At 42.3% G+C, this 22786-nt stretch overlaps 1 protein-coding gene across 2 annotated transcripts in view; it reads left to right on the forward strand.

Annotated features, from left to right (window-relative positions):
* LOC309558337 (acetylcholine receptor subunit alpha-1-B) overlaps positions 1 to 22786 on the forward strand; it is a 124297-nt gene that overhangs the window by 71612 nt on the left and 29899 nt on the right. Inside the window, exons 2-4 of one of the 2 annotated variants that reach the window (XM_082261403.1) lie at positions 5574 to 5731; positions 5817 to 5861; positions 19570 to 19679. In XM_082261403.1, coding sequence (XP_082117529.1) covers positions 5574 to 5731; positions 5817 to 5861; positions 19570 to 19679 — 313 coding nt within the window. The remainder of the gene's footprint in view (positions 1 to 5573; positions 5732 to 5816; positions 5862 to 19569; positions 19680 to 22786) is intronic. The other variant, XM_082261404.1, reaches the window with a different exon arrangement.

Here is a 22786-nt window from a genome sequence, read left to right on the forward strand (position 1 = left end):
GCTACTGTATAGAATAAATCCTATGAACATACCTGTCTGTGGTGACAGTGTGTGTTACAGAGGATTATTCTAAAATCATAATTGGCATTGCTGGAATTACGAGCTTTCTCTTGCTCGGACCAAATGGGGTTGGTGGCATTTAAAGGGTTAGTTGCTTAATTAGCCCAGTGATAATCGCTCTCTGGCTGCTGGCACCTAGATTGTGGTCCCGCGAGCTGGAAAATCTTTGTGCAGGGTGCAGCTGAGAGTGGCATTGTTACGTAAGTGACAGCGGGGTGTGAGATTGACTGGTCCTTTGTCAGGAGTTAGTGAGAAGGACAGGGATCTGATACCCGCGTCCGTCACACACATAAATTGCAACATTTGCAGCTAGAAGAAATTGGAGGAGAATTTTCTGCATGTATACACGAGTTTGGAACATAATTTTTGTTTTGATTCCATATCTTTCAGTCAACAAGATCCTGCATAAAACAAGTAAATTATTATATCCATGTATAAGAGACCTAATCCTTTTCTTTATATTTCCTGCTTCCAGTTATCACTACAAAGTCTGATGGTATCCTAATACATTTTTATATATACTGCTAAATTTATTGTGTCAACTGAGATTCCATATACTGTAGTTGTTTTCGTTCTCCGGCTACACTCCCATTTTTTGCTCTCCAGAAACACACATGAAGTGTTGCCAAAAGGGTCAGTTTAATACTGAACAAACTCAAAATTGAGTCACGCTGAACAATTACAGATCCCATTTAATTATAAATACCTTTTACACATGTGAACAATTGTCTGTGTTCTGACATCTCTATATTATAACCTAAAAGTGAATATATAAGAATGTAACAAAACTGCATTTTTTTTAAAATGTATATATTGGGGTTTATTTACTAATGTTTTTACCCAAGATTCATACAACGTTCACCCAATAGTATCTTGGATGAAATGTGGGTGAAGTGCATAGGCATGCACAAAGGGTGTGCCAGGTGTGCCTGGGCACACTCTTATCACCTCGTGTGGAGCATATTCCCCCTGTTTAGACCCCTGATATTTCACCAAATAAAAAAATGTTTCTCCTTTTTTCTTTTTCCTCCTAAAAAATTGTAAAAAAAATATTTTAAAAAAAATTGTCAAAAATAATAAGAAATAAAAAATTAAAAATGAATACTACTGACACCATCCACTGCCCTACTGACACCAATCTCTGCCCTCATGAACCATCCACTGTTCTCCTAACACCATCAGTAAATATAAACATTTACACACACACAGGTACATACAGTATGTGTTTGAGCTTTGGGGTGCACACCCTAATGCAATAGGCTGTGCACGCCTATGGTGAAGTGTGAGTGTCTGCTGAGCCTTTGGATGAGCAGCTCAGTGTACAGTCGCAACACGATTCTTTGCGAAGTCAATGTAAAACCCACATGCATGCGCAAGAGTAACACTAACTGGACCCCAACCAATCAAGAGGTTGAAGACTTCGAACCCAGAAGAAGGCTAGGAGAAGACAGAAGTGCCATCAATGGAGGGGAGCACTGACACTGCAGTGCTGGAGGGGATTGCTTTACTGGGTAAATCTGCCATAATGTGTGATTATGTTGCACATACATGACCATTATGGCAAAAAAACTTCTGGGGGCCAAAAATTTAGCCTTTGGTCTGGCAGTTTAGTTTCACATTAACTACAGCCAGGACAAAAATTAAAAAAGTATTTTTTAGCCAAATTATTTTGGAATATTTCATATGACTATGCATATGATATGTGAGAACATCCAGCCAGCAAGTAGCGCTTAAAGTGAACTTGTGCTCAGACTATGCACATTCCGATAATCTGAACAAACAGCAAATATATGTTATACAAGCCCTCATTTTACTTTTATAGCTATAGGCATTGTGGAAAAATTAACCTTCAAAGTCTATAACAGCGGCATCGTAATCCTCTTTACTTTCTAATGCACCTTGGCTGCCTGCCAACGCTCTATTGTAAACACACCACAGGTATTGCTACTGAAACCTGACTTTAGGTGTTACTTCAGGTCTGGTAAAAACAGGCGGCTGAGCCATCCACTTGAACTGTCCCACTACAGCTTTTGCTTCACAGTCAGGGCATTTTTAACTCAGCGTGCAGATTATGACAGGCATTACCTGTCACATGATTGTGATTGCACGGTAGTGCAGCTTTATAGGGTCAGATTAGGTTGTGGTGAAGAGGCAATATAATGCCTCCTCCCCACCTGTCAAATTCCCTCTGAAAAACAATCTGAATGTAGATCACTTTTCAGAGGTGACCGCACTCCGCAGCAAGTGTGAAAGAGTCCTTCCTTATAGAGTAAGGGAGGGTTAAAACCCCTTCAGTTTTTTTTTTTTTTTTGCCGTCTTTATCCCACTGGGGAGATTTTTCTTCCCTCTCTGTCCAATAGCCAAAGTAGAAAATATGAGGAAATCCATCCAAAGTGAGGGAATCCCTAGTTGTCACCAGGACCACCAGAATCAGTGTTCCCATCAAAAGATTTCCCCTCTATGACTCTTCTGGGGGCAACCCAAATTTTGGGATTTCCTTTCACTTTCACTTTTTGTGATATTGATAAACATGACAAATAGAGAGGCTGTATCTCCTTTATAGGGGCACAGACAGCAAAAACAAATGGTAGGTGTTCTAATCCCTCTCCACCCCATCCAAAACTTAAAAAATGCCTTTAATTATACTTTAAGTATCCTCAATAATTAATTAATTTACATTACAATTAGCTAGAGAGGTCAGAGATTTGTTTGTAAACTAATTTTACTCAACCCCTTAAGAATATGTAAATTCTATATTCAGAGCAGAGGTGAATTTTCAGGCTTTTTTCACATTTTTCAGTTTCTCCCTACCGCCTGTTGTTTACAGTGCTCAGATACTCAAGTGAATTAGTCAGAATAGTGACAGGCCTCTGTCTCCTTCTTATTGTTCTATCCAAGGTTTCAGTAAAAATTGTAACAAACCAGGAGTAGTAGGTTTATTTAAAAAAAAAAATACAATCGTTTTAGGAGTGACTAAATAACAATCTAAAAAAAGAAGTAAGACTTCAGTTAGACTTTAAGGCCTAAAATTCAGCCACGCTGAGCAGTTGGTAAAATCTGGAGAAAAAAATGATAAAATGCAATGATTAAAATTCCAGCAATGACCTTGTAATGACCTTGGTTAGTACAGCTCTTGTAATGCCATATATGCTCACCAGGTGGCACTTGCATAATAAAATCTAACAGTTATAAAACTGAACTATGGATCATGCATTTCAGCTCTGCTATGTTACAAAGCTGGATGAAAGGAAAAGGGTTTGGCATAGCTCCCAACTGTCCCTGATTTCGAGGGACTGTCTCTGAATTGGAACAAAGTTCCTCTGTTCCTCTTTCTCCTCATTCGTCCCTTATTTTGGTATGATCTATATAGTTGTATATAAAATGCACTTTTTAAAGCGTTTCCCAGTGCTAAACCTTTCATCCAATTTCTAAATTGCTGCATTTGAAAAATTCAGAAGCCAATATAAAGGAATAGTAGTGGTTAAAAAAAAATAAATCACTTGTGGGTTTAACTAATCATTTTTGGGTATAATTCTTCTTGACAGGGGATGTGTCTTATGCCTACATACTTTTGCTTATAGAAACATAAAAGAGACAGCAGAAAAAGACTTGAGTAGTCCATCGAGTCTGCCCATTTTTCTTGTTTTTTTTTTTTTGGTAAAGTGTTATCCTAAAAAAAGAGATCCTGTACCCCGAAAGCACGAATTACAGCGCAGTGCTTGTGCTGTGTAGGGATAGGCTTGATGTTCGACTCAAACGTAAGTTAGACTCCAACATCAGCTGTTGGTGTGTTCGCGCTGAACACATGAACAAATGGGAAAATCAGCCATCAGCGGGAAGTTCGCCCACCGATGAGCTCCCCATAATGCACTGCGCTGGTGCAGTGAATAAATTACAGATGATTGGCCAAAGCATGCACCTGACCTGTATGCTTTGGCCAATCACAGCACAGTGTCCTGTCAGAGCCATGATTGGCCAAAGGCAGGGTGCCTTTAGCCAATCATGACTCAGGGGCTAAGTCCACTTCCCACAATATATAAGGCTACTGCTGACACGGCAGCCGTGTATAGTGTGTTATAAAAGAGATTAGGAAGGTAGTTAGTGGACAGTGAGTTGAGTTAGTTTAGTGCAGTCAGTGTAATATACAGGCATACCCGACTTTTATAATGTATAGATATGTTGTTGTCCTGGGTCCCCTCTCGGTGCTCCCTAAGTTTTGTGTCCCTGTCACTTATAGTTTGTGAGCAGTGCCATGCCAAGCTGACCAAAATTTCCCATAGACGCAAATGTTAGACAGAGAGCAATGCCATGTCAAGGTGACCATTATTTCCCATAGACGCTAATGTTAAAGACAGGGAGCAGTGCCATGCCAAGCTGATCAATATTTCCCATAGATGCCAATGAGCACTGAAAGCTGAAAATTGGTCTAGGCAGAAAGGGGGTGAAAGTGCCCTGTATTTAAGTGGTTAAGGGGAACCCTGTAACAGAATTAAAAAAAAAAATGGCATGCCCCCCCAAAAAAAAATCCATACTAGGCCCTTTGGGTCTGGTATAGATTTCAAGGGGAACTCGACAGCAAAATTTAAAAAAGAAATGGCGTGGGGTCCCCCCCAAAATCCATACCACACCCCTATCCGAGCATGCAGGCGAGGATGGGTGGAGGAGCGAACGCCCCCCTCCTGAACCATACCAGACCGCTTGCCCTCAACATGGGAAGGGTGCTTTGGGGTGCCCCCAGAAGCACCTTGTTCCCATGTTAATGGGGGCAAGGGCCTTTTCCCAATAACCCTGGGCTCTGGTTGTGGGGGTCTGCGGGTGGGGGGCTTATCTGAATCAGGAAGCCCCCTTTAACAAGGGGGCCCCAAATCCCGCCCCCCCATGTACATCATACCCCAACCCATTCACCAAAAAAGTGTACAAAAAAAAATAAACACGAAAGACAGTTTTTGACAAGTCTTTTATTCAAAATTAAAAAAAATTTGTGTCCCTCGGTGCAAATCCATCGTCAATCTCGACGCTCGCCGCACTCGAAAAAAAAAAAATTGAAAACCGCTTCCGCCTCTTCTGAGGCGTACCCGCTGAATGATGCTCTTGAGCTTTGACAGCCCTTTGATAGACAAGGGACAGGGCCACCAGATTACGTCACCCGGTGGCATGACATTTTTGATGCAGGGGATGCCTGAAATCTGACTTGTACCTTAGGGCAGACTTCTGCACTAAAATCAAATCTGCAGAAAATCAGTGAGCCAATCACAGAAGCAGGAAATTATGTTTCTGGGGTGTGGTCAGTACACATTTTGTGTACAGAACACCTCCAGGTAGCCATATACATTGCATTTTACAGAAAATGACAGCAGCTGCAGATTGAAAAGGAAAGGTCATTTTTAATAACATTCAATTACAATATGACTTGTTTCGTAATTGTATATGCTATATTGTTTTTTTCTTTATTTGCTATTTTTTTCCCCCACGAAAGTGGAGTTACCCTTTAAGTCTTCTTTAACTCTCTGCAGCTGGATTGGTCCATTCCCATAAACATTCCTATGAACATGAAGCCCGCTTGATTGATGAACTCTTTAAGAACTACAACAAAGTTGTGCGCCCAGTCGAAAACTTCAGCGACAAAGTTGTGGTGACGCTCGGCCTGCAGCTCATTCAACTTATTAATGTGGTATGAAAATAGAACTCATTTATGAACCCAAATGTATTCTGTTTTATGGAAATTACCTAACAAAGTGTTCTGATTTATTTTAAAGGATGAAGTGAATCAAATTGTATCAACAAATATTCGCCTGAAACAGGTACATTGACTAAGTAGTTTTCATTATTTTTGTTAGAAAGATAATATAAAGTAGAACCAGAGACAGAGCACACAAATCAATAATCACAATTCAAATGAAATCCAATTCAGCTGTGTCTGGAATCTTCTATCTGGACATATTTCATGTTACTAAAGATGCTTGGCCTTTAGTAGCATTTGTAAAGGCTAGTACACACTGTAAGAAAATAGGGCGAACATTTTTGTTCAAAGAATTTTCGCATGATTTTCGTATAGTGTGTGCACAACTTTTGACAGCCGATTCAGAATTTTGTAAGTTTTTTGTATAGTGTGTACACGACTATCGACAGCCGATTAGAATTTTGTAAGTTTTTTGTATAGTGTGTACACAACTATCGACAGCCGATTCAGAATTTTGTAAGTTTTTTGTATAGTGTGTACATGACTATCGACAGCCGATTCAGAATTTTTGTACGTTTTTCGTATAGTGTGTACACGACTTTCGACAGCCGATTCAGAATTTTGTAAGTTTTTCGTATAGTGTGTACACGACTATTGACAGCCGATTCAGAATTTTTGTAAGTTTTTCGTGTAGTGTGTACACGACTATCGACAGCCAATTCAGAATTTTGTACGTTTTTCGTATAGTGTGTACACGACTATTGACAGCCGATTCAGAATTTTTGTAAGTTTTTCGTGTAGTGTGTACACGACTATCGACAGCCAATTCAGAATTTTGTACGTTTTTCGTATAGTGTGTACACGACTATTGACAGCCGATTCAGAATTTTTGTAAGTTTTTCGTGTAGTGTGTACATGACTATCGACAGCCAATTCAGAATTTTCGTACGTTTTTCGTATAGTGTGTACACGACTTTCGACAGCCAATTCAGAATTTTCGTACGTTTTTCTTATAGTGTGTACACGACTTTTGACAGCCAATTCAGAATTTTGTACGATTTTCGTATAGTGTGTACACGACTTTCGACAGCCGATTCAGGTTTTTTTCGTACAAAAATTCTCAAAGGGACAAACTCCAAAATTTTTCTCATACGGGAAAAAAACAAACTTTGTTTAATGTGTACCGTTTTCGTACGATTTTTGTACAAGAAAAATCAGAAAAGAAAGACTGCTCATGATCAGAAACAATAAACAACAAAAGAAAAAGCCTTTGTTGTACGAGAATTTTCGTACCAATTTTCATTCATCGGTTCCGATTTGCTGTGAAACAACGTGGAAAATCGGACGATCGTTTGCCCGATTTTCTTATAGTGTGTACCCCACTTTAGTCTTCTCTATAACACCATTCTTAAGGGCCCATTTACACTTCCGCATAGGGATAGCACGTTTTTGCACTACCGTAATGTGTAAGAACATGGAAGTTACAGTGATGTGTTACAAAAAAAAGTCACGTCTGATTTTCAGAATATTAGATAGTAGAAAAGGTTAAAAAAAAAAGACCTGGGTTCATCAAGTTCAACATTTGTGTACTTGTGAGTGTGAGTTTTATGTGTTTGATCCAGAGTAAAAAAAATATTCTATGAGCATAATCCAGTTTTGCTTTAAGAGGGTAAAAATAATTCATTCCTGACCCTATAGTAGTAATCACAGAGGCGTAATTAGAACCGTTAGGGCCTTGGTGCAAGAAACCATGAAGGGCCCCTCTGACCCCCCGACCTTTGCGACCCTGCCACTGGTGTTAGTAGTTTTTTATTTTTTATTTTTTTTTAATGATTTTATGGTATTTTATTAAATTTTTTTTTTCTATTTTATTTACTTTTTTTTTTTTAGGAGCACCATTAGGGGGCTTTGGTGAAATATCAGGGGTCTAAACAGACCACAGATGTTTTATCTATGAGACAGAGAAAGGAGATTTAGGACACAGCTGAAGCTGCACAGAATTAATCTACAGGAATACAGTAGCTCTGTACAGAGGTTTCCTGTTCATTCACAAACTGAAGCATAGCAAACACAGTTTACTATGCTTCAATTATGAATGGACAGCGTCAGTATTCAGTACCGATCCTATTTACTGGCCCCCTCCCCGCTCCCCATCCTGACACTTCCCCTTTAGCAGGCAACAGGAGAGGGAAGGGGGGAGGCCAGGATAGCTACAGAAGGATGAGAGGGGGCCAGGGGAGCACACAGAGGCCTGGGGGCATCATAAAGAAGAGGAAGGTGGATAGCAGGAGTGGTGGAGGTGGCATATAGAGAAACTGATTCCCTCCATTTTCCTCCTACAGCCACTGAATGCCTACATGAGAGAGAGGAGGTGAAGCAGGCTTTCAGCAGCTGTAGGCAGAAAATGGAGGGGATTGGTTCCTCAATACGCCACCCCCGCCACCCCTCCTATCCAGGTGTACAGGGGAGCCCCATGGGCCCATGTGACCCTTGTGTGAGTAATCAGATAAGTCCCTGAACCAATGTCCTGAAATTAGGGATTTCCACATCAGGGTACTTTGGCAGTCTATTCATTGAGTTGCCTTTAAAGTGACTCTAAGTTCTGGTTAAAAAAAGTATATTCAAGTACATATTCAAAACTCAAAAAAAGTCCCTTCTATTGCTCTCAGCCCCCTCCAAATCCTTTTTTTTTTATTATTTGCTGCTGCTGTCTGACTTGCTGTTAGAGGGTGACTACATTTATTCTCCATGCACCCACTGTGTTCAGGAATGTAGCCACCCCTCTCTTGCTTACTTGTGAGATGGACTAGAGACCAAGAGATGTGAAGTGTGCATAGAGCAATGCACATGACCACAACTAACAGTCACTGCCCACTCCAAACAAACAGAAGTGAAGGGGAAAAGGGGATGTTTGGGAGCCCACAAAGGATGTTGCAAGGAGGCAGACATTACAGAGTCATTAAGCAGAGGACGTGTATGAATTATTTTCGGACAATAAGTATATTGTATACTGTCACTTTAAAAAAGGGGTTGTAAATCCTGTTGTTTTTTTTTTTTTTTTTTATAAAAATACCAAACATGTCTTTGCCTGCTTTGTGCAATTGTTTTGCATAGGGCAGACCCTATCCTCTTCTTCCGGGGTGCCCTGCTGGCGCTCCAGGCCCCCCCTTTTCATCGGGTGCGTCCATGGAAAGCCGCTTTCTAAGGGGGAACCCATGCAGGCTCACTCCTGCTGCATCCATTGACATAGACAGTGGGACTCGGCCCAATGCTCCTGTGTCACTGGGTTTGATTGACAGCAGCAGGAGCCATTGCTCCTGCTGCTATCAGTCTGTCCAATGAGGAGAGAAACAGCAGCGGGAGCCGGATCCAGCATCACTGGATCTGATCAGGCTCAGGTAAGAAAATGGGGGGGTCTGGGGGGGGGGGGAGCTGCAACACAGAAGGTTTTTTACCTTAATGCATAGAATGAACTAAGATGAAAAACCTTGAGGCTTTACAACCACTTTAGCATACATTAACCACTTTACGACCGGCGCACGACGATCTACGTCGGCACTCAGCCCCGGCCAGGCAAACTGACGTAGGCCTACGTCAGCACAATTTGCCGGCCCTGTGCGCGCTCCCGCGCGTCCCCGCCGCCGACGATGACTCGATTGGGTTCAGAACCGATCAGTCATCAGGTCCAGGCCAATCATTTTTGGTCTGGACCTGTTGATCGGTCCTGCCCAATCAGATCATCCTCTAAGCCTGTGAAATGTAAACACAGGCTTAGAGGAGATGTGCCCTCCCCCCACAACGGTCTTTTTGGATCCAGCGTGAGAGGAGAGCACATCTTACTGTGAGTACTGCACCAAGCACACCCACACACAGTTAGATAGGCACATTTCACCCCCGATCGCCCCCCCAATTAACCCCTACAGCACCTGACACAACACACACTATATACAGCATATAGCATATACCTATATACCTGTATAAGTGTGATTTGTGAACAGGTGTAGCACTTGCGACCCCCCCTTTTCCACTCAAATTACCCCCCACCCCCCCTAATAAAGATTTAACCCACTGATCTCCCCTGACCCCCCCCTGATCACCGCCGTTAACCCCTACACCCTCTGTCACATCAGCATTAATACAAACGCAATATACGGTGTTATTGTATTTTTGTATTAGTGTCATTGTGATCAGAATTAGCGCAGGCGACTAAGTTTCTGTCCCAAGAAGGTTTAGGGTCCCCGCCACCCGCCCAATAAAGATTTAAGCCCCTGACCCCCCCCTGATCACCCCTACACCCCCTGCCATAACACACACCGTATACAGTATATAGCATTTTGCTATATACCCGTATAAGTGTGATTTGTGGTCAGGTCTAGCGCTTGCGACCCCCCTTTTTCCACTTGAATTACCCGCCACCCCCCCCTAATAAAGATTTAAGCCCCTGATCCCACCTGATCCCCCCCTGATCACCGCTAGTTAACCCCTACACCCTCTGTCACATCAGCACTAATACAAACGTAATATACTGTGTTTTTGTATATTTGTATTAGTGTCATTGTGATCAGAATTAGCGCAGGCGACTAAGTTTGTGTCCCAAGGAGGTTTAGGGTCCCCGCCACCCGCCCAATAAAGATTTAATCCCCTGATCCCCTCCTGATCACCCCTACACCCCCTGCCACAACGCACACTGTATACAGTATATAGCATTTTCTATATACCCGTATAAGTGTGACTTGTGACCAGGTTTAGCGCTTGCCACCGTTCCTTTTATCCTTAGGATACCCGCCAGTCCCTTCCAATAAAGATTTAAACCCCTGATCCCCCCCTGATCACATCCCGTTAACCCCTACACCCTCTGTCACATTAGCACTAATACACACATAATATACTGTTTTTACTGTATTTTGTATTGGTGTCATTGTGACTTGAGGTTGCGCTAGCTAGCTAGTTTCTTTCCCAAAGGAGGTTTAGGGTCCCCGCCACCCCCCCCCAGATCCCCAGCGCATAGTTTAGAAGTAACCCCTTGATTGCCACACACGCACGCACGCACGCACGCACGCACCTACACTTCCATTTCTAGTATAGTGTTTGAACAGATCAATATCTGATCTGATCAGAACTATACTAGCGCCCCCATAGTTTAGGGTTCCCAAAACGCGGTGTTTGCACAATCAGTACTGATTCCGGCCAGCACCTGCGTTTAACCCTTTCACCCAGGCAAGTGTAGTAATCAATAGATTACTGTCACTTGCAAAAAAACACAAGACACAAAACCGCTGTGTTAGCAGAGTCAGGCCTGATCCCTGCTAGCATTAGCAGTTTTTTTTTGTAGCGCTTGAAATAATCTTCGACAACCAGGTGCTTTTATTACCTGTGAGTCGCATGACTGTACGAGTAAATTTAGTTACCAAAATGACCAAACGTTCGTACAGGGATGAAGAGCTTATCAGTTTTATGCTGACCGAGTCATCTGATAGCGAAGGGGAAGCTACAATGACCGAATTAGTGTCAGTATATGAACCTGATGACGGCAGCGGCTCCCTGACAGATAGCTCCGACGACAGATGGGTCCCTGTTAGACCCAGGCGTACCCGACCCCATTCTGAAGTTGTTGTGATGCAGGAATCGCAGGGTGCTCGTATGGAGCAGAGTGTGGGTACTAGTGCCGCTCATCCTTCTGGCGACCTGGCAAGCGCCAGCGGCCTAGTACAACCTGGACCTAGTACAACCAGCACTGCAGTAAGACTTGGTGACGTGGCGAGTCCCCTAAGTGCAGTTGAAGCTGGTGCGGTGGCTAGCACAAGTAGTGGCCCGCAGCCACCGCGTATTCGAAGACAGGCCCGTAGAGCCCATAGTGCCCTCCCTGATGCGCTGGCATTTCCTAATTGGCAACCCACTGATACTACAGCGCCAGTACTTCCCCCATTCACCGCCCAACCTGGAATCCACGTGGAGACAGCTGGTTTTACGCCCCTGAACTTTTTTGAGCTGTTCTTCACGGAAGATCTTTACAGATCTATTGTGGATCAATCAAATTTATATGCACAACAGTTCATCGCCGCCAACCCAAATTCACACCTTGCCAGACAATTCGGCTGGAAACCTATAACGGTTTCCGAATTTAAGATCTTTCTGGGCCTTTCCCTCCACATGGGCATAACTAAACAGAGTGAATTGCGGCTATATTGGTCCACTAGCCCAGTTCACCATATGCGCATGTACTCTGCCTCTATGTCCAGGACGAGATACGAGCAAATTCTGCGATTTATGCATTTCAGCGACAATGAACTCTGTCGTCCTCGGGGAGACCCTGCATACGATCGGCTCCACAAAATTCGGCCCCTCATAGACCACTTCAATCAGCGGTTTGCAGCCTTGTTTACCCCCGAACAAGTTGTCTGCGTTGACGAGTCCCTGATTAAATTTACTGGCCACCTTGCTATGAAACAGTACCTCCCCAGCAAGCGTGCCAAGTACGGGGTCAAACTGTATAAATTGTGTGACAGGGCCACAGGCTATACAGTTAGTTTCCGGGTCTATGAGGGAAAAGATAGCTGTGTGGAGCCCCCCAACTGCCCAGACTACATAGGGAGCAGCGGTAAGATCGTTTGGGACTTGGTGTCACCCTTATCCGGAAAGGGGTACCATTTGTACGTGGACAACTTTTATACAAGCGTGCCACTATTTAGTCACCTTCTCGATTTACAAATTGGCGCATGTGGCACCGTGCGACCTAATCGCCGGGGCTTCCCCCAACGGCTTGTAGATTCCCGTCTTAGTCGGGGGGCGAGAGCCTGCTTGAAAACGGACAAATTACTTGCGGTGAAGTGGAAGGATACACGGGATGTTTATGTTCTGTCCTCCCTTCACCCAGACACGACGATCCAAATTCCTACGGCAACTGGCGTTATGGAGAAACCCCTCTGTGTCCACGAATATAACCTTAATATGGGAGGGGTGGACCTTAACGACCAGCTTTTGGCGCCGTATTTAGTTGCCCGTAAAGCCAGACGCTGGTACAAAAAAGTGTCTGTTTACCTATACCAATTGGCTATGCTGAACGCCTTTGTCCTATACAGGGCGTCAGGACGAACTGGATCTTTCCGGGAATTCCAGGAAGAGATCATCCTTGCCTACCTGTACCCAGGAGGCATGCCTGCCCAACTTCCCCTTCCAGATGCAGTGAGCCGGCTGCATGAGAGGCATTTTTCACATGTCCTCCCGAGTACCCCTACCCAAAGATGGCCCCAAAGAAGAAGTCGTGTCTGTAGCAAGCGCGGATTTAGGCGTGACACCCGTTATTATTGTCCCAAATGTCCTGACCAACCTGGTCTCTGCATCGGGGAATGTTTCGAGCGCTACCATACACTAGTGGATTATTAGCGTAGGGTACAGCACGACACAGTGTAGGGCACATAAACACAGGGTCTCGAAGGATGTTGGATGTCCATCGACATTTTGAGAGACCCAAGCTGGAAGAGAAGATCGCAGAAGATCGCAGTCCCTCCCAAATCAAGAAGTAAAGGAACAGTTAGAAAGAAAAATAAAAGGATCCAAAAACTGTTGTGGTGTCAGTAATTTTATATGTCCTTCTACTCCTTCCTACTATACTTTTTTCAATGTCCTTTGTTTGTTTTTTCATTCTTTTGTGATCTGTTTCTCTTGCAGGTACTTGTCGGCTACCACGCATTGATTTTATATATTCTGACACAAACAGTGTTTGCGCTCAGCATATATGGATACCTTTGCTGATAGCAGCTGTGGTGATTTTCTGATTTCAGCACTGCAGTTAAAATCCTATTTTGGTATACGTGGATAGCGCCGTGTATACCCATCATTAAATTCAGTGGGTGGTTGTTTGGGCGGTTAATGATGAAGATCCAAAAACTGTTGTTGTCAGTCATTTTATATGTCCTTCTACTCCTTCCTACTATACTTTTTTTCAATGTCCTTTGTTTGTTTTTTCATTCTTTTGTGACCTGTTTCTCTTGCAGGTTCCTTTGTCGGCTACCACGCATTGATTTTATATATTCTGACACAAACAGCGTTTGCGCTCAGCATATATGGATACCTTTGCTGATAGCAGCTGTGGTGATTTTCTGATTTCAGCACTGCAGTTAAAATCCTATTTTGGTATACGTGGATAGTGTCGTGTATACCCATCATTAAATTCAGTGGGTGGTTGTTTGGGCGGTTAATGATGAGTAATACTACGCATTATTCCTGTGCTGATTTCTGATAGGTTCTCTTTTTTTCCGTTCAGCCCACAGGCTGCATGAAAAAAAAAAAAACCTATATGCCAAACAAGGACCAGCAATGTACTGGTACGTTGCTGGACTTTGAGTGGTTATACCAGGATGATGCCTGCAGATTTAGGCATCATCTTGGTATCGTTTTTTACAGCCAGCGGTCGGCTTACATGTAAAAGCAATTCTAGCAGGTAATTGGCCGCTAGACTGCTTTTACATGCAGTGGGAGGGGCCTCCCCCCCCCCCCCCACCGCCGCCTTCCGCAGCCTTCCATGGTTTTTCTCTGGCTCTCCTGTCCCACCGGTTAACCCGAGAGTGCAGCCGGTGGTTCAATTATCTAACCATAGAGCTAATTGGAGATGAGAATGGCTCCAATCATCTCTATGGCCTAAGATGCCGGAGGCTACGAGCATTTTATGACTTCTGTTTCGCCAGAAATAAACAGGGCCATTGGGAAATTGGGAAAGTATTTTATCACACCAATTTTGGTGTGGTCAGATGCGTTAAGGTCAGAGGAGAGATCTAGAGTCTAAAAGACCCCAATTTTTTTAAAAAAGAGTACCTGTCACCACAGATTGCTATCATAGGGGATATTTAAATTCACTATGATAACAATAAAAATGATTTAAAAAAAAAAAAATTAAAGGAAAGGTGTCAAAATAACATAAAAAAGCAAAAGAAAAAAGAAAAAAAAAAAAAATTGAGCCCCCCCCCCTTACCCCCGGTGCTTGCGCGCAATGGCGCACGCAAGCGGTGGTCTAGTGTCATATGTAAACCACAATTGCAGCATGCATGTGAGGTATCGCCGCGATCGCCAGATCGAGTGCAGTAATTCTTGCAGTAGACCTCCTCTGTAAGTCTAAAGTGGTAACCTGTAGAGACTTTTAAAGGTTTTCAAAAATGTACATACGTTTTTGTCACTGCGCAGGCATGCGCAATTTTTAAAGCATGTCATGTTAGGTGTCTATGAACTCGGCATAAGATCATCTTTTAAATTTTACCAAAAAAATTGGAATTATATAGTGTATTTGTGCAATAAATTAAAAAAAATGTATTTTTTTCGCAAAAATTGCGTTTGGAAAATCTGTGCGCAAATACCGTGTGACAAAAAAATTTGCAACATCCACCATTTTATTCTATAGGGCCTCTGCTTTAAAAAAATATATAATGTTTGGGGGTTCAAAGTAATTTTCTAGTAAAAAAAAAATATTTTTTCATGTAAACAAAAAGGCACAGAAAAGGCTTGGTTTTCAAGTGGTTAGAAGAGTGGGTGATGTGTGGCTAAGATTGAGCATAAAATGCCGGGACTGTTCAAACACCCCCCTAATGACCCCTTTTTGAAAAGTAGACACCCAAAGCTTTTTTCTGAGAGGCATGGTGAGTCCATGGAGTATTTTATATTTTGCCACAAGTTTCGAGGAAAAAAATTTTTTTATTTTTTTTTATTTTTTTACACAAAGTTGTCAGTAAATGATATATTGCTCACACAGGCCATGGGTATATGTGAAATGACACCCCAAAATACATTCTGCTGCTTCTCCTGAGTACAATGATACCCCATGTGTGAGACTTTTTGCCAGTCTAGCCGCGTACAGGACCCGGAAAACCAATGCGCACCTTTAGGCTTTCTAAGGGCGTAAATTGTTGATCTCACTCCTTACTACCTATCACACTTTTGAAGTCCATAAAAAGCCAAGATTGCACAAACCCCCCCCCCAAATGACCCCATTTTGCAAAGTAGACACTCCAATCTATTTGCTGAGAGGCATGGTGAGTATTTTGCAGCTCTAATTTTTTTTGGAAAATGAAGAAAAAACAGGAAAATGCATTTTTTTTCCTCTTTTTTCAATTTCCAAAACTTTGTGACAAAAAGTGAGATCTGCAAAACACTCAACATGCCTCTCTGCAAATAGCTCAGGGTGTCTACTTTCCGAAAAGGGGTCATTTGGGGGGGGGTTGTGCTGTCTTGGCATTTCATGGCCTCCAAAACTGTGATAGGTAGTCAGGAGTGAAATCAACAATTTACGCCCTTGGAAAGCCTGAAGGCGATGATTGGTTTTCGGGGTCCTGTACTCGGCTAGACTGCAAAAAAGTCTCACACATGGGGTATCCCTATACTCAGGAGAAGCAGCAGAATGTATTTTGGGGTGTCAGTTCACATATACCCATGGCATGTGTGAGCAATATATCATTTACTGACAACTTTGTGTAAAAAAAAAAAAAAAATATATATATATATATATATATATTTCCCGGAACTTGTGGCAAAATATAAAATATTCCATGGACTCACCATGCCTCTCAGCAAATAGCTTGGGGTGTCTACTTTCCAAAATGGGGTCATTTGGGGGGGTTTTGTGCTATCTTGGAATTTTAGGGCCTCCGAAACTGTGATAGGTAGTCAGGAGTGAAATCAACAATTTACGCCCTTGGAAAGCCTGAAAGTGGGGACTGGTTTTCGGGGACCTGTACTCGGCTAGACTGCAAAAAAGTCTCACACATGGGGTATCCCTGTACTCAGGAGAAGCAGCAGAATGTATTTTGGGGTGTCATTTCACATATACCCATGGCATGTGTGAGCAATATTTCATTTACTGACAACTTTGTGAAAAAAAAAAAATATATATATATATATATATTTCCCGGAACTTGTGGCAAAATATAAAATATTCCATGGACTCACCATGCCTCTCAGCAAATAGCTTGGGGTGTCTACTTTCCAAAATGGGGCCATATGGGGGGGTTTTGTGCTATCTTGGAATTTTAGGGCCTCCGAAACTGTGATAGGTAGTCAGGAGTGAAATCAACAATTTACGCCCTTGGAAAGCCTGAAAGCGGGGACTGGTTTTCGGGGACCTGTACTCGGCTAGACTGCAAAAAAGTCTCACGCATGGGGTATCCCTGTACTCAGGAGAAGCAGCAGAATGTATTTTGGGGTGTCATTTCACATATACCCATGGCATGTGTGAGCAATATTTCATTTACTGACAACTTTGTGAAAAAAAAAAAAATATATATATATATATATATATGTATTTCCCGGAACTTGTGGCAGAATATAAAATATTCCATGGACTCACCATGCCTCTCAGCAAATAGCTTGGGGTGTCTACTTTCCAAAATGGGGTCATTTGGGGGGGGTTTGTGCTATCTTGGAATTTTAGGGCCTCCGAAACTGTGACAGGTAGTGCAGAGGTGACATGCACAATTTACGCCATTAGAAAACCTGGGAGTGTTGATTGGTTTTCGCGGTCCTTTACACAGCTAGGCTCCCAAAAAGTCTCACACATGGGGCATCCCCATACTCAGGAGAAGTGGCAGAATGTATTTTGGGGTGTAATTCCACATATACCCATGTCATGTGTGAGAATTTTATCTTTTAGTGACAACGTTGTGTAAAAAAAAAAAAAAAAAAAAAAAATAGTAATATTCCCAAAACTTGTGGTAAAATATAAAATATTCCATGGACTCACCATGCCTCTTAGCAAACAGCTTGGGGTGTCTACTTTCCAAAATGGGGTCATTTGGGGGGGTTTTGTGGTATCTTGACATTTCAGGGCCTCCTAAACCGTTAGAGGTAGTGAGAAAATGCAATGAAAAATGTACGCCCTTTGAAATTCTGATGGTGGGGATTTGTTTTTGTGGTCCCGTACACAGCTAGGCTCCCAAAAAGTCCCACATATGTGGTATCCCTGTACTCAGGAGAAGCAGCAGAATATATTTTGGGGTGTAATTACACATATACCCATGGCATGTGTGAGCAATATATAATTTCAATGACAACTTTGTGTAAAAAAAAAAAAAAAAAAAAATTTTTAGTCATTTTTCAAACACCTGTGACAAAAAAATGAAATATTCAATGAGCTCAACATGCCTCTCAGAACATTCCTTAGGATGTCTACTTTCCAAAAAGTGGTAGTTTGGGGGGGTTTTGTACTGCCCTGCCATTTTAGCACTTCATGAAATGAGATAGGCAGTCAAAAATTAAAGCTGCGTAAATTTCTGTATTTACACCATAGTTTGTAGACGCTATAACTTTTGCGCAAACCAATAAAAATACGCTCATTGAATTTTTTTTTGTCAAAGACATGTAGCTAAATATATTTTGGCCAAAAAAAAATACATAAATTGAGTATATTGGATATTTTTTAAAAGACAAAGTTGAAAATGTCATTTTTTTGCAAAATTTTCGCTCTTTTTTTATTAATATCGCAAAAAATAAAAAGCGCAGAGGTGATCAAATACCACCAAAAGAAAGCTCTGTTTGTGGGAAAAAAAGGACGTAAATTTCGTTTGGGTACCACATTGCATGACCGCACAATTGTCAGTTAAAGTCACGCAGTGCCGAGTCGTAAAATACCCCCTGGTCGGAATGGGGGTAAAATCTTCCGGGGCTTAAGTGGTTAACACGGGACATAATGGACATAATATGCATTAACACTGCAAAGTATAAATGTGTCCTTAGTTTTGTGGCCATAAATAGTTGTTTCACAAAGTGCCATCTGATCCAAAGTTAAAACTTCCCCCCAATATTTTAATACTTTAAATTTAAACTGTCTGGACATTCACTAGTGACAGATTTGTAACATGCAGTGCAGGTGCTTTAAGAAAAATTAGGAGCCATAATTGCAATTATATTGGGAGCTTGTTATTACAGCAATCAGGGCCGGCCCTACCATGGGTCCCGCTGAGTCCATTTGACCCAGGCAGCACTTTGAGAGGGGCAGCAAATTAATGCTCAAGATTTTTTTCCAGCAGTTTTGTGTGTCATCAGTTTGCGGCGCATTATGGGCGGCATTTCCCCATAGGTGTGCGCAGCCTATTGCATTAGGGTGTGCATCCCAAAGCTCAAACACATATCCCTGTGTATATACTTATGGTGTCAGTAGGTTAGAGATCGGTGTCTGTAGTTTTATTGTTATTTTTTATTCTTTTTTACAATATTATTTTTTTGTTAGCCCAGTTAGGGAGCTTTGGTGAAATATCAGGGGTCTAAACAGGGGGAATCTGCACCACAAGGAGTGATTAGGGTGTGCCCAGGCACACCTGGCACACCCTGTGCACACACCTATGCATTTCCCCATCTCATACTGCTGCCCATAGAGCAAACTGGTGAGAATGAAGAGGCGGAGGGTCTCCTCCGGGGAACGTTCCTTATGTGATTGTGGTGTGCGCAATGACATCAGACATTCAGACAAACAAAATAATACTGGAGTTTGTGGTTTGGAATTGAACATAATGGTGTGTCATATAATTGTGCATGTAGACAAGGTGCTGATGCATATAAAGCTGACTCCCTGATACATTTCATTTTAGTTTAAATTATCATGATACAAAATAAAATTGTGTGGACCTTTTGGTGGGCGTGATTTTTTTTTTGGGGGGGGGGGGGGCATTTAATTTTTGGACCCAGGCAGCACAATGTCTTGGGCCAGCCCTGACAACATTACTTGAAATATAGTTTATTGGGCTGTCATAAACTTTTAATGCTTAGCTTGGTTTTTAACCCAAATAGTAAGGTGGATGCAGCTAGTTCATTGATGTTACTATTGCATTAATTTTGCTTTTTTAATTGCTCAGCAATGGATGGATGTCAACCTAAAATGGAATCCAGCAGATTACGGTGGAGTACAGAAAATTCGGATACCTTCAAGTGATATTTGGCGCCCAGATTTTGTTCTGTACAACAAGTAGGTGAAATAAGTAAGCTCCATTATATATTTTTGCAGTTCAGTGACCAGTTCTTTCATTTTTTTGGTTAGTAAAGTAATGCAAACCCTTTACCCATTATCTGAACCCAGATAATACAGAGTCATAACTACCCTACAAGACTAGGTGCAATTACAGATTTGGAAATATGTGATGTTATTACATATAAATGTCCGCACTTGAGCTTTTATAAGAGTGCAGCCTGGATTTATTTTTTTTATTTTATGGTGGAGAGAGCAGGTGCACACATCATATGCACTCAATTATGACCTTGTGTCTTTGGAACGCCTACATAACCACCCCATAATGCTCAGGGTTGGCCAATCAAATAAACTGGAAGACTGCGTACTACTATTCCTGCTGATAATAGGTCAGCACTTCTCTCTGCTCTGTACTCAGCTCCTCTTGTCTTAATGCTAAAAAGCTGGTGATCTGGGTTGCAGTACTGAGGACAGTCATATATTTGGGTCCAATTTAGAATTGGGAAATACGGTATGTTATGTTGTCATCAAATATAAAGCTCAAATCTTGAGCTTTTAGAATAGTGCAGTCTAGATTTTTTTAAATTATTTACTTCTATTCTCTTCTTGTCTGAAAGGAAGTAGCTGCAAGGCCAGCTCCTGTCTGAAGCTAAGTGTGACAGGTTGCAGAATTTTGAAAAAAGTTGAATTCCTAAAAACGAGCAGATTTTCAATTTATTTGGACGCTGGATTAGGTAATGGTCAGGGTCAGGCAGCCAGCAGCTAGAAGAGGAATTTATGACTCAATGTATAATGCTCTAATTTGTCTGGGTCACGGTCTGTCTCACTGTTTAGCATTGCTTTGCCATGTGACTAGATAGACAAATGTCCCCGTAATGCTCAGTGAGAAAGTAATATTACCTTAAATCATTAACTTAAAGTGGAGCTGATCCCAAAAGGGGAAGCTCCAGTTGTTTGCTTCCTCCCCACCTCCGCTGCCATATTTGGCACCTTTCGGGGGGGAGCGGGTACCTGTTTTTGACAGGTACCCGTCCCCACTTCCGGGAAACCTTGATGTTCGCCCCCCTCCTTCTTCACCACTTCCAGGCCATACAAAAAGTGCAGCGCACTTTGGGCCTGCGCAGTAGAGAGCCTGGTGTGAAGCCACAAAGCTTCACTGCTGGTTTCCCTTACAAGGAATGGCAGAGGCAGCACTCAAGAGCCGATTGAAAAATCAGCTGGGGTGCCAACATTGCTTGATCCCTGGACAGGTAAGTGTCCTAATATTCGGGCCTCATGTACTCTCCATCTCTCTCTCTCTCTCTCTCTCTCTCTCTCTCACTCTCTCTCTCTCTCTCCATCTCTCTCTCTCTCTCTCTCTCTCACTCTCTCTCTCTCTCTCACTCTCTCTCTCTCTCTCTCTCTCTCTCTCTCACTCTCTCTCTCTCTCTCCATCTCTCTCTCTCTCTCTCTCTCTCACTCTCTCTCTCTCTCTCACTCTCTCTCTCTCTCTCTCTCTCTCTCTCTCTCTCTCTCTCTCACTCTCTCTCTCTCTTTTCCATATTGCAAATGGTCAGAAATGTTTCCCCATTAAAGAGGAAGTAAACTTCCTCTGCATGCATTTACCTATAGGTAAGCTTATAATAAGGTTTACCTATAGGTAGTGAAAATATCTCCTAAACGTGCACTGTTTAGGAGATATTTACATTACATGCAGCCAGTGACATCACTGGCGCATGCGCTCTGAAGTAACAACTACGGGTGCCATTCCTTCTGAGCCCCATGTGCGGGAGTGATGTCATCATGGCTCCGGCCAATCACAGCGGCCAATTACCTGGAAGAAACTCCAGGGAAAATGTCAGCCATGTCAGCATTGTAAGGTAAGGTAAGAATTACATAATGAGCTAGTATGCGATGCAAACTAGCTCATTATTCCTTTCTCTTACAGGATTTTTTTCCCTTTTTTTTACAGCGTTTACAACCTCTTTAAATGCCAAGAAACTAAAAGGCTTAAAAATGCCTTTAGATGCGTTTGCACGCTGTTACAAGCATTTGGCATTTCAAATGCCAATAAACTTCCGTCCTGAATGCAATTTTTTGTTTTAAAAAAAAAAATGCCACTAAACTCAACTGCCTCTAAATGACTATAAAATACTCAGTGTACATGGACAAATAAGATAACATAGATGAGAGTTCAGGGGCTACTGAAAAAATCACCCAACTGCTCCTAAACGTCCGTTTATCAGCAGCAATGTACATGCGGCCTGAAAGTCAGCAGCTACAGTATTTATAGCTGCTCACTTTCATTTTTGGAGGGGGGGGGGGCTAGAGCTCTGCTTTTAAGTGGCAATAAAGGTTCGGCCTTTAAAAAAAAAAACATACCTGCTTTGTGTAAAGGTTTTGCACAGAGCAGCCCTGATCCTTTTCTTCTCGGGTCTCCCGCAGCCACTCCTGGCTCCTCCCCCATGACCATTCCTCACAATAGCAAGCCGCTTGCTATAGGGCACTGGTGTGTGCTCACTCCCGAGCCCTGTTTTATGCATCCATAAGACATATCGAGCAGCAGCTTGGCCCTGCCCCCCCACTCTCTCTTCATTGACCTTACTGGCTGTGATTGACAGCAGTGGAAACCAATGGCTCCCGCTGCTGTCTCAGCCAATGAGAAAAGGGAGTCCCACTATCAATTCTATCAATAGATGAGTCAATAGTACTTAAAAATAGCATGCAAAAATAAATGCATTCAGTGTAAAACTATCTGTCAGTTGTGTCTGTGTATCTCAGTTCATTAGATCAGTCCAACTCCAGAGTTTCTAAAGAATAAAGTGCTCAGTGCTGTAAACAAAGATGGCAACCTTGTGTGCTGTAATATATACACTAACTTCTGTTGTTGACCCATAAATATTTTTTACGTCAAATATGCGCCTTCCCCTTTAAGGGGTCACAACCATGCTCTTTTCTCCTCCGGAGCACTTCTTCTCCTCTAGTATTCTATGTGGATTGTGAGCATCACATCTCAGCCGGGTGCCTGCTCACTTTTAGTATCCTACCGATACTAGATGAGATTTTTTTTTTAAATAGTGAAAAAGAGTTGGGGAGACCACTATGATAGATATGCATTTATTTAAGCA

The sequence above is a fragment of the Pelophylax lessonae genome (assembly GCF_965119305.1).
Source record: "Pelophylax lessonae genome assembly, chromosome: 6".
Classification (NCBI taxonomy): Eukaryota; Metazoa; Chordata; class Amphibia; order Anura; family Ranidae; genus Pelophylax; species Pelophylax lessonae.